The following is a 12500-nucleotide window of genomic DNA, read 5'->3' as shown; positions in this document are numbered from 1 at the left end:
ATCTGATCCATCGCATGTAATCCATCTGGATGTGAGGAACGGCCCGTTGTGTTCGGCAGCTGTCTGTCCAGATCCGTCTGCGGTTCTGCAGCCTCAGCAGACGGCTGGCAGGCAGGGTCCACGCCGCCTGCAGCCGACGCTGATCAGTGTGTAGAAGCAGAGTAATCAGAGTATTTCTGCAGAGGAAAGTATCGAGTTTTATCATTTACTGACACAGAGGATGAATTTCAATGAGCTGCCAGGATGTAGAAGTTCACCCCGTCTGGCTCTGAATCATTCCGTGCTCAACGTGTTTAAACATCCATTACTGTTTGGATTCATGTCAATTCCAAGACTTCACTGCAGTCCTGGTGAATAAAAAGTTACGCTGAGGTACCGGTGGATTAGCTTAAAATGTTTGGCGTGATCATTTCTGAGATATCCTGAGATAAAACTGGACAAGAAAACGTCCTTCAACCTGCAGCAGAACCTGACTGAGGAATCCAGAGAAACCTGCAGAGAGAGAAACAAACACGTTAACGGCAACAATGATGTGATGTTTCTACGCTGCAAGATGAAATACGCCCCCCAGTTTGTAAGAATGAATAAGTTTGTAACTAATCTTACAGGTAGGGAAGAGATCTACCTCCTGAATCCGAAGCCGAACAGAAGGACTGAAGCTAAGTCACACCGTTAGCCAGCTAAAAACCACGGTTGTGCTACTCTCTGCATTCTTGCAGATGTCTTTGATTGACAGATACCTGTCAATCAAAAGGACATGCCCCTAATTATGCAGAATTTCAATATTAAATAACATTTATCTCCCATAGTTGTCATGAAGGTTCATAGCAGGCCGTAAACATGTTTATTTTGCCTTATTGGTGATCGGGATTCTGTTCGTTGGCGCTGGCAGAGTTCTGATCTACCTGAAGACCCGTGAGATTCTGGCAACAACTGGCAGGCTGACAGAATTCTGTAACGGTATGGGCCGAGCTAGCAGTGCACAGACTCTTGCGCTGACCAGACTCGACTGTAAGCAGGATGCCATTCTGGTCCACACTGGTCATTTGGCCGAGGTCCCGGAGCTGGTCCACAGAATTGATAACAACATGGAGAAAGTGTCTGCTAGAATCGGTGGAAATTGACCCCCCCATTCGGCTGTTTGGAGCTGCCGCCTGAGATCGGCTATGGACTCAAGGCCAAGGGCAAATTGTTTTCCTCGCCTGGAACCCAAACAACAATCATATCTGGATTTGGCTTCCCAACGGCCTTGGGACGGTGCAACCCCCCCTGAGAACGGAAGAAGACATGTTCATTGACGCTCTGTCCCCCCTCCTTAACTACCCCCAGTCCCCTCCCACATGACTCACCGCCTCCCTGGACTTTGTGTGTCTTGTCTGAGTTTGTGCTTCAGTGTATGAGGGGTTTTTTCTGTCTCCTCAGACTGCGCCATCTAGTGGCGCAGCCCGGAGTTACATCACCTTTTTTCCCGCGACCCCCCTATTTTCCTAATGTATCTCTGTTCTTACCTGTTATAAGGCGGCGCTGGTAAAACTGGCTGCAGGGCCTAAGTTTTCAGCTTGGTTCTGTATTATTCTTTTGTCATTAATGTTACCTTTCTGCATGTGAAACCTTGGACAAGCTGGGTTGAACTTTGAATTTCTCCTCGGGTATGAATTTGATTTGATTTGATTTATATCTGCGTTAAACATAATTATTTCTGCCGTAAACGTGTTAATTTCTACTGTGACGTTGGTCTTTTTAACATGGGAGTCTGTGGGGATTTGTTCTATTCTGGAGCCCCTGGTGGATGAAGGGAGAACTGCAGTTTCTGCTTCATTGTTAACTGCTGTCGGTTGTTATTTGGTTCTTACAATTGCAGTTACGGTCAGCTGCAGTACATATATAAATACATATTAAGGGACTTTAATGCGTTAATTACGATTAATTAACTACAGAAAAATGAATGCCTTTAATGAGAATGATTGTCAGTGCACAACTTCCTGGTACATCAAATACACTGATGCTCGCTATAGACCAGCTACTTACTAGCACTGCGGCTACATTAGCGGTTTTTCAGGCCCATATAGCAACTCTGATTAAAGAAGAAGCGTCTATCAACAAGTTTAACGAGTTTTTCTGGTGATATCGGAGACTTCTGGTGCGTAACGTGAAAGTACGTATCGTTCTCTCTGTTTCAGCTAGCATCAGCGGCTGCTGCGTAAGCCCCTCCCCCGTCCAGAAGATGGATGGATAGATGGATGGATAATCAGTTCCTCTGCCATTTGAACATTTTCTATTTTTCTTTCTTTCCTTCTCTCCTTTCTGGCCAGGGGGTGTGGGGTGTGGGGGGGGTCTGAATCTCCACATTCCTGCAGGCTTTGCCAGCTCTCACATGGTTACCACTGCTGCACATTGTTATAGATATCTGAATGAGTGGCGGCCCTGCAAGTTTTAAGGTGATTGCCTGGGGCAGAAACCTGAAAGAGGGAAGAACAGAGCAAGAGAGAGGGGGGAAAAAAAGGGGGGGGGGGGGGGGGGGGGGCATAATCCTAAAAGGATTGGAAGTGCCTCCCATACACACACATCTAAGTAATTCTGTCCACACACCGTCTGTGTTTCAGGGGGTGATGGGTACTGGACGGGGTCAGTTGGTTTGGTGGCTCTGGTGTCTGATTCCTCCATGGCCATCGACCCCCACACCTCTCTTCATTGTTTGCCCTCTTAATGAGAGGGGTGGGCCGGGGGCTGTTGATTGGCAGCTACATGCTCCTCTCTCAGGGCTCTTCACTCTGACAGGACTCGTTGTTGTCTGAACTTGACGCTGAATGTCGAGTCGTTTTTCATTTCCTGTTTCTGTTCCGTCAACCTGTCAGCGAAGAGCCAATGTGCCGTTCCCAGAGAAATATTCCGTCTTAAGATGGTGCAAACTTCTCTTCTGATATCTCTAGTTTAAATTATTCTTTTTTTTATTGATTTTCAATCAGAGCCGATTGGATCAGTTGCACTGTGAGCTAATGATGGATGGATGGATGGATGGACAGACGGATGGATGGACACATGGAAGGATGAGTGGATGGATGGATGGATGGATGGATGGATGGATGGATATGTTGGATGGATGGATGGATGGATGGATGGATGCACAGACGGATGAGTGGATGGATGGATGGACAGATGGATGGATGGACGGATGGACAGATGGATGGATGGACGGATGGAAAGATGGATGGATGGACGGTTGATGGATACATGGATGGACGGATGGACAGATGGATGGATGAATGGATGGATAGATACATGGATGGATGAATGGATGGACAGATGATGGGTGAACAGATGGATGGATACGTGGATGGATGGACGGATGGACAGATGGATGAATAGATGGACGGATGGATGATACATGGATGGATGGACGGATGGACAAATGGATGGACGAATGAATGGATGGATGGACAGATGGATGGATAAACGGATGGATGGATGGACAGATGGATGGATGAACGGATGGATGGATACATGGATGGATGGACGGACGGAAGGACGGACAGATGATGGAAGTATTTTGTTGTATCCTGTTTGTTAAAATGGCGGAAAACCATCATTTAATCAACTGATCAATTTAAACACCTGAATGATATTTTAGTTGCCTGATATGAGGGGTGGTGGTGGTTTAGGAGGCAGAGCGGGATGTCCACGGGTCTGAAGATTGGCGGTTTGAGCTCCCCATGATGCACAGGCCAGGTTTCTCTGAGGGCTGGTCCTGAGACCAGATAGCTGCAGGGGTTGAGTCAGGAAGGGAATCTGACGTAAAACATACAACGTAAAAACAATGTAAACACATGGCCTCCATACGACTGGTTGGTGGAAGCAGGTGATTCACCGTGGCAACAACCTTGAGAAGATGGTTAGTATGATTGGAAATGGCTCTTCAGTGACCTCCAACATCGTTTCAATCGATGGATTGTAGATCAAGTTAAAATGAACTCGCGACTGAATCTGAGATATCAGTAAACATCAAATCATGGTTTATTAAATTGATATCCTATTGTATCGTGATCAATCTGGTGATTTCGCCCCTGCTGGCCTCCTGGCATCAGCTGTAACTCCGTTCAGATGAAAAACTGAAAATCGTGACTGGACGAAGTCTACATTTTACAATCATGCTTTTATTTTGGAAGAGCAGCTTATATGTTGGAGTTATTTCCTCTGCTAGCAGCTGTGCAGCAAGCAGGTGACGTGACTGCATGATAAGTTCTGATAAGTTCTAATAGGTTCTGATAAGTTCTAATAGGTTCTGATAAGTTCTGTGATGTGAGAACTGATTCTTCATCGCTGAGACGGTTTATGCAGAGAGAATGAGGAGGCCGGGTCAGATGGCTGCACCAGCAGACCAGAGGAGTTTCTGTCCCTCATTTTGCAAAGAGTCAATAAACCTGTAGTTGTTTTCTGTTCTTCTGTTTAATGTGGAACATTATGTGGAACAGTGTGTGGAACATTATGTGGAACATTTGTGGAACTGTGTGTGGAACATTATGTGGAACAGTGTGTGGAACATTATGTGGAACATTATGTGGAACAGTGTGTGGAACATTGTGTGGAACATTGTGTGGAACATTGTGTGGAACAGTGTGTGGAACAGTGTGTGGAACATTATGTGGCACAGTGTGTGGCACAGTGTGTGGAACATTATGTGGAACATTATGTGGAACATTATGTGGAACAGTGTGTGGAACAGTGTGTGGAACATTATGTGGAACATTATGTGGAACATTGTGTGGAACATTATGTGGAACATTATGTGGAAGAGTGTGTGGAACATTATGTGGAACAGTGTGTGGAAAATTATGTGGAACATTATGTGGAACAGTGTGTGGAACATTATGTGGAACAGTGTGTGGAGCAGTGTGTGGAACATTGTGTGGAACTGTGTGTGGAACATTATGTGGAACATTATGTGGAACAGTGTGTGGAACAGTGTGTGGAACAGTGTGTGGAACAGTGTGTGGAACATTATGTGGAACATTATGTGGAACAGTGTGTGGAACAGTGTGTGGAACATTATGTGGAACAGTGTGTGGAACATTATGTGGCACATTATGTGGAACAGTGTGTGGAACAGTGTGTGGAACATTATGTGGAACATTATGTGGCACATTATGTGGAACAGTGTGTGGAACAGTGTGTGGAACATTATGTGGCACATTATGTGGAACATTACGTGGAACATTACGTGGAACATTACGTGGAACATTACGTGGAACATTATGTGGAAGAGTGTGTGGAACATTATGTGGCACATTATGTGGAACATTATGTGGAAGAGTGTGTGGAACATTATGTGGCACATTATGTGGAACATTACGTGGAACATTACGTGGAACATTACGTGGAACATTACGTGGAACATTATGTGGAACATTATGTGGAACAGTGTGTGGAACATTATGTGGCACATTATGTGGAACAGTGTGTGGAACATTATGTGGAACATTATGTGGAACAGTGTGTGGAACATTATGTGGCACATTATGTGGCACATTACGTGGCACATTATGTGGAAGAGTGTGTGGAACATTATGTGGAACATTATGTGGAAAATTATGTGGAACAGTGTGTGGAACATTATGTGGCACATTATGTGGAACATTACGTGGAACATTACGTGGAACATTACGTGGAACATTATGTGGAACATTATGTGGAACAGTGTGTGGAACATTATGTGGCACATTATGTGGAACAGTGTGTGGAACATTATGTGGAAAATTATGTGGAACATTATGTGGAAAATTATGTGGAACAGTGTGTGGAACATTATGTGGCACATTATGTGGAACATTACGTGGAACATTATGTGGAAAATTATGTGGAACATTATGTGGAACATTATGTGGAACAGTGTGTGGAACAGTGTGTGGAACATTATGTGGAACATTATGTGGAACATTATGTGGAACATTATGTGGAAGAGTGTGTGGAACATTATGTGGCACATTATGTGGAACAGTGTGTGGAACATTATGTGGAAAATTATGTGGAACATTATGTGGAAAATTATGTGGAACGGTGTGTGGAACATTATGTGGCACATTATGTGGAACATTACGTGGAACATTATGTGGAAGAGTGTGTGGAACATTATGTGGAACATTATGTGGAAGAGTGTGTGGAACATTATGTGGAAAATTATGTGGAACAGTGTGTGGAACATTATGTGGCACATTATGTGGAACATTACGTGGAACATTATGTGGCACATTATGTGGAACATTATGTGGAAGAGTGTGTGGAACATTATGTGGCACATTATGTGGAACATTATGTGGAAGAGTGTGTGGAACATTATGTGGAACATTATGTGGAAGAGTGTGTGGAACATTACGTGGAACATTATGTGGAAGAGTGTGTGGAACATTATGTGGAACATTACGTGGAACATTATGTGGAAGAGTGTGTGGAACATTATGTGGAACATTATGTGGAAGAGTGTGTGGAACATTATGTGGCACATTATGTGGAACATTACGTGGAACATTATGTGGAAGAGTGTGTGGAACATTATGTGGCACATTATGTGGAACATTACGTGGAACATTATGTGGAAGAGTGTGTGGAACATTATGTGGAACATTACGTGGAACATTATGTGGAAGAGTGTGTGGAACATTATGTGGCACATTATGTGGAACATTATGTGGAAGAGTGTGTGGAACATTATGTGGAACATTATGTGGAAGAGTGTGTGGAACATTATGTGGCACATTATGTGGAACATTACGTGGAACATTATGTGGAAGAGTGTGTGGAACATTATGTGGCACATTATGTGGAACATTACGTGGAACATTATGTGGAAGAGTGTGTGGAACATTATGTGGAACATTATGTGGAAGAGTGTGTGGAACATTATGTGGAACATTATGTGGAAGAGTGTGTGGAACATTATGTGGAACATTACGTGGAAAATGAGATGAGATGACAAAACAGATTTCAGATCCGCAGAAGATTCATTTTCTAGTTGAAACACTGATATTTATCTCCAAACGTATCATGACACATCAACGACTCATTTAGAATTTTAAAGTATAAAACAAATTACAAACAGATGGAAGACTGAGGATCTGGGAGGCTTAGATAGCAGCAAAACGTCAAACATAAGCAGCAAATTGTAACATTTCTGCAGCAAAACGTCAAATTTCTGCAGCAAAAGCTAAATTTAAGCATTTTATACAAAGAATGGGAAATGTGCTCCACCTCACTGAGAAACAAAAACTTCATTACAATAACATTTTAGAGAAAATTTTTATTATATTTTAAAAGATTTGAACACATTTTCTTACAAACATTTGATATCTTAAAAACAGATGGGTCTTCAATTTTAGGTCTTTGTATGTTATAAAATATGAATTCATTGTGGAAAATATTCATAGATTTTTTTTAGTAGATTTAGATTATTTCAGTCTTTTTGCAAATAAAAAAAATCCTCATTTGTTTGATGCTTTATATTATTATAGTTTTTAGATTATATCATATCTGCAGCTAAAAGTGTCATTTAATCGTTCATGCAAGAGGTGTTAAATGCTCACATGTTGCTCATTTCTGTGTCTTTTCTCATCATTTTCGTCTCAACATAAAAAATTTTACATCTTTCACAACTAAAATGTCAAATTTCTCATCAAACTTTTTTCACTCTGCAGCAAATTTACTGAAATTTCATGAATAAATGAAGTTTTTCCTGCAGAAACTGACTGAAATGTCTGCAAAGTGTTTGTTGTTCGGGCTTAAATACCAAAGAGAAAATAAAAATTTTGTCCTACCTGAGACGAATCATCCGCGAGGACCCCGCTGGTGTCCCTCTACCTGCCTGCTGATCTGCAGCGGTTCCGCGTGCAGCTGCAGCCTCCTGCAGCCTCCTACATGCCGCATGACAACTCGGGAGTGTATGCTCTTAATAACCACAGACTCTCCGAACTTAACCCCCACCTTCTGCAGCGCACACACACACACACACACACACACACACACCTCGTCAGGCTGCCTGATCCGTGGATTTACAGGCTTAGTATGAAGAAAATACTCCTGCAATTTGGGATTAAACCTCCAAACGCCTCACCACAATGTCTCTGTTTGAGATCTTGATACTTGTCATCAGTCCCTGGTTTCCTTCCTGGAAACAAACACATGATTCTTCAGAAATTCATATTAAATTCCTTCCACACTATTTCTAATATATTATTTTAATTTATCATGATTGTTTATTGCTAAATGTTTTTTTTTTAATTAAAATTCTGTTTGTTTTTTTAGCTTAATGTTTAAATTGTAAAAATGCAAAAGGTGCAATAAAGTTTGAATTAACCAGTTCTATGTTCAACATGCAGGATATATAATAATTATTAGTAATTAAAATAATAAAATAATTGACATGAGTACAGATTAAAATAACGGATGAGTTGCAGCATTTTGATGCAGAAAATAAACTTGTAATGTTTTTACTTTAATTTCCTTTTTGGTTTTTATGGAGCTGCTGATTAAACTGGTGATTGTGCAAAAAAGCAAATAAGAAAATTTATTTAGAGTTTATAAGTTAAGAAGTTATTAATATTAAAGGAAAACCTAATGATTGTAAACTTTTTAATCAGTTTGAAACAAAACAATGAAAAATTCCTGCATAAAACGAATTTAAATCCTAAACATTTTTAACTTCAGCATTTTATTTTATTTTAAACTTTATTTGTATAAAATACGTCGATATTTTAATGAATGTCGCAACATTTTGCGCACTTTTTGCGCCAGATTGAAGCTTTTTCTTCGCGTGTTTCCAGCCTCCAACTTTCTGACCCAAACTTTTCAACTTTCCAGTCACGTGACTGCAGGTGGGCGGGCCTTTCTGCCCGCAGGCCGCGCGCTGATTGGCCAGCTCCGCGGCCTTCAGCGCCGCTGCGCGCTGTGATTGGTTGGGATCACGCGGAGCCGCGTGCCGCTTTGACTCATAGAGGAGCTGGCCTCGGAGACGCGCGTCACACGCGGTCCGTCCCCACGACCGGAGGCAGAAGCGCCGCGCGAGACACAAACATCCAGGTTCTTCTTATTTTTATTTTATTTTTGGCTCCGACATGTCGGCCTCGTGAAGCGGAGCAGCTGCGCGCGCACGGAACTCTGGAGCTTCTGCTGCGAAACTGGAATTTTCTGTCAGAAACAGGTGAGACGTTTTTATTTCTGTTTATTTTCTGCAAAGTTTCCGTTTTCCACAAAGTGTCAACTTTATGCAAAAACAGTGAAGAAAATATTTAAATATGAATTAAACCAAAATATTTCTTCATAGTCCGGGATTATTTTCATCACATCTCCTTAGAGAGGATTTTTATTCATCCTACAATAAGGACATTTTATTTAGTAAATTAATCCTGATCAAGGTTGTTATTTTACTTTATTTTATTTTACTTTGTGTTATTTTACTTTGTTTTATTTAAATTTATTTTATTTTACTTTGTTTTATTTAAATTTCATTTTATTTAAATTAATTTTATTTTACTTTGTTTTATTTAAATTTATTTCATTTTACTTTGTTTTATTTTACTTTGTTTTATTTAAATTTATTTTATTTTACTTTGTTTTATTTAAATTTCATTTTATTTAAATTTATTTTATTTTACTTTGTTTTATTTAAATTTATTTCATTTTACTTTGTTTTATTTTACTTTGTTTTATTTAAATTTATTTTATTTTACTTTGTTTTATTTAAATTTCATTTTATTTAAATTTATTTTATTTTACTTTGTTTTGTTTTACTTCACTTTATTTTATTTACTTTTACTTTATTTTATTAAACTTTATTTGACATTATTTCCTGGGTATTTCCAGCCTCCAACTGTTGGTTTCCTTATATAGGCTGTTATGAATTGGCTTCCTTATGTTTTCTTCTCTGTCTGTAATGCTTCTTGAGATGACATTGCCGTGATTTGACGCTGTATAAATAAAGTTGAATTGAATTGCCTGCCTGTCTTCTGACCAGAACTGCTGACTGTCCCGCTGTCCTCATCTGAATTGGAATGGAGTTCATTTGCACACAGTTTTGGCGCATTTACTTTGCGTGGTTATGGAAATGAGCTTTAACACCTCCATCTCGAGGCCCGGTGGGGGGGGGCGAGAAAAGTCGAGTTGTCGCACCAACCTGCAGATTGCGGGAATTCTTCTCTAAATGCGCAGATTTAAACTCAGACTCTGGTTTAAACTGGTTTCTAGAAACTCCTGAAAACGAGTTAAATTAATCATAAATAAATAAAAATCAGGTCAAATAGCAGAAGTTGTTTCTCTTTAGTTGGTTTTTATTTTCTTTTATTTGACTAAAGAATAAAGTTCAAAGTTTTTATTGCGGCTGCTTCGCGCTTTGACGCAACCAGGTGACGTTTCAGCAGTTTTTATTGCGTCAGAGGAGAAAAAGTCCAGAAACAGCTGCTTCTGGCTTCAGGCATGCACGCGCATCTCCGCGCGTCATCGTGGTTTAATAACTGAATTAAATCCTGATGAAGATTCAGCAGAAAAATAAAAACTCATCTCGTCTCATCAGCAGAGTGAATTCCCCCGCCGGGACTTTCTTCTACTTTATTTATTTATTTATTTGTTTGTTTATTTATTTATTTATTTAAGCTAAATAAAAGAGGAACGTTGAGGCATCTGCTTCTTCTGCATCTGACCTGAAAGTTGTTCAAGCTGCACATTAAATTCTGCAACATGAAGAAGTTTTACAGCCTGGTGGGACAAGACTGCCCACCTGCAGCTCCACCCTGCAGCTTCACCTGCAGCTCCATCTCCATACTTCGCGGCCAGACTGTGGAAGTCAGAGCGTTTTGTCCATTTGGAGTAAAATCAGGCGTCATGTCTGCAGCCTGCAGGTCTCTGCTGGACTCAGTTCAGCTTTTTATGCAGGTTTGGCCTTAAAGTTTGATTTTCATTCTTATTGTTTTGTTTACTCCTGCAGCCCGGAGTCCCGCGGCCTGCAGCCCGGAGTCCCGCGGCCTGCAGCCCGGAGTCCCGCGGCCTGCAGCCCGGAGTCCCGCGGCCTGAAGCCCGGAGTCCCGCGGCCTGAAGCCCGGAGTCCCGCGGCCTGCAGCCCGGAGTCCCGCGGCCTGCAGCCCGGAGTCCCGCGGCCTGAAGCCCGGAGTCCCGCGGCCTGAAGCCCGGAGTCCCGCGGCCTGCAGCCCGGAGTCCCGCGGCCTGCAGCCCGGAGTCCCGCGGCCTGAAGCCCGGAGTCCCGCGGCCTGCAGCCCGGAGTCCCGCGGCCTGCAGCCCGGAGTCCCGCGGCCTGCAGCCCGGAGTCCTGCAGCGGTTCTGCGGGTCCGGACTCCGGAGTCCCGCCGCGGCTTCTAGCATGATGTCTTACCTGAAACAGGCCCCGTACGGGATGAACGGACTGGGTCTGAGCGGAGCCATGGACCTGCTGCACCCGTCGGTGGGATACCCAGGTGAGGCGCAGGGTCACGCGCACACACGTGCAGCTGGAGCGCAAATCTGGCACGTGATTAAATAGTTTGGACGCTGCGCGCGCCAGGGTCGTTTCCAGCCTTTTAAAATCATTATTAATGTTTATTATTATTATTATTATTATTATTGTTGTTGTTGTTGTTATCTGAACCAGTTGTCTCTGTAAACAGCTGTGTGGAAAGACGGGATGGAACTTCTGCTCTTCATCCTCTCACCTGATCTCTTGGAGAGTTTTGGTTTTGTTGCTATGACAACCAAAATGAAGTTTATAAAAATTAAATGAAAGAAAAGAGATTTTATTTTGTCTCGTTTGTTGGGAAGAAAAGCGGAATTTCTCTTCCTGAACCTGTCTGTCTGTCTGTCTGTCTGTCTGTCTGTCTAACTGTCTGTCTAACTGTCTGTCTGTCTGTCTGTCTGTCTAACTGTCTGTCTAACTGTCTGTCTGTCTGTCTGTCTAACTGTCTGTCTAACTGTCTGTCTGTCTGTCTGTCTGTCTGTCTAACTGTCTGTCTAACTGTCTGTCTGTCTGTCTGTCTGTCTGTCTGTCTGTCTAACTGTCTGTCTGTCTAACTGTCTGTCTAACTGTCTGTCTGTCTGTCTGTCTGTCTAACTGTCTGTCTGTCTAACTGTCTGTCTGTCTAACTGTCTGTCTGTCTGTCTAACTGTCTGTCTGTCTGTCTAACTGTCTGTCTCTCTGTCTGTCTAACTGTCTAACTGTCTCTCTGTCTGTCTGTCTAACTGTCTAACTGTCTGTCTGTCTGTCTGTCTGTCTGTCTGTCTAACTGTCTAACTGTCTCTCTGTCTGTCTGTCTAACTGTCTAACTGTCTGTCTGTCTGTCTAACTGTCTGTCTGTCTTTCTGTCTAACTGTCTGTCTGTCTAACTGTCTGTCTAACTGTCTGTCTGTCTAACTGTCTGTCTGTCTGTCTGTCTGTCTGTCTAACTGTCTGTCTGTGTCTGTCTGTCTGTCTAACTGTCTGTCTGTCTGTCTGTCTAACTGTCTGTCTGTCTAACTGTCTGTCTGTCTGTCTAACT

The 12500-nt window shown here is 42.2% G+C and overlaps 1 protein-coding gene across 1 annotated transcript in view; it reads left to right on the top strand.

Moving 5' to 3' along the window:
• Nucleotides 1-11353: 11353 nt before the first annotated feature.
• LOC306774749 (homeobox protein OTX1 B-like) overlaps nucleotides 11354-12500 on the top strand; it is a gene marked incomplete at both ends in the record, with an annotated part of 11265 nt that continues 10118 nt past the window's right edge. Inside the window, one exon of the mRNA XM_079264910.1 lies at nucleotides 11354-11447. Coding sequence (XP_079121036.1) covers nucleotides 11354-11447 — 94 coding nt within the window. The remainder of the gene's footprint in view (nucleotides 11448-12500) is intronic.

Source organism: Telmatherina bonti, assembly GCF_933228915.1.
Source record: "Telmatherina bonti genome assembly, chromosome: 3".
Taxonomy (NCBI): domain Eukaryota; kingdom Metazoa; phylum Chordata; class Actinopteri; order Atheriniformes; family Telmatherinidae; genus Telmatherina; species Telmatherina bonti.
This window is presented reverse-complemented; position numbering and strand designations above follow the sequence as displayed.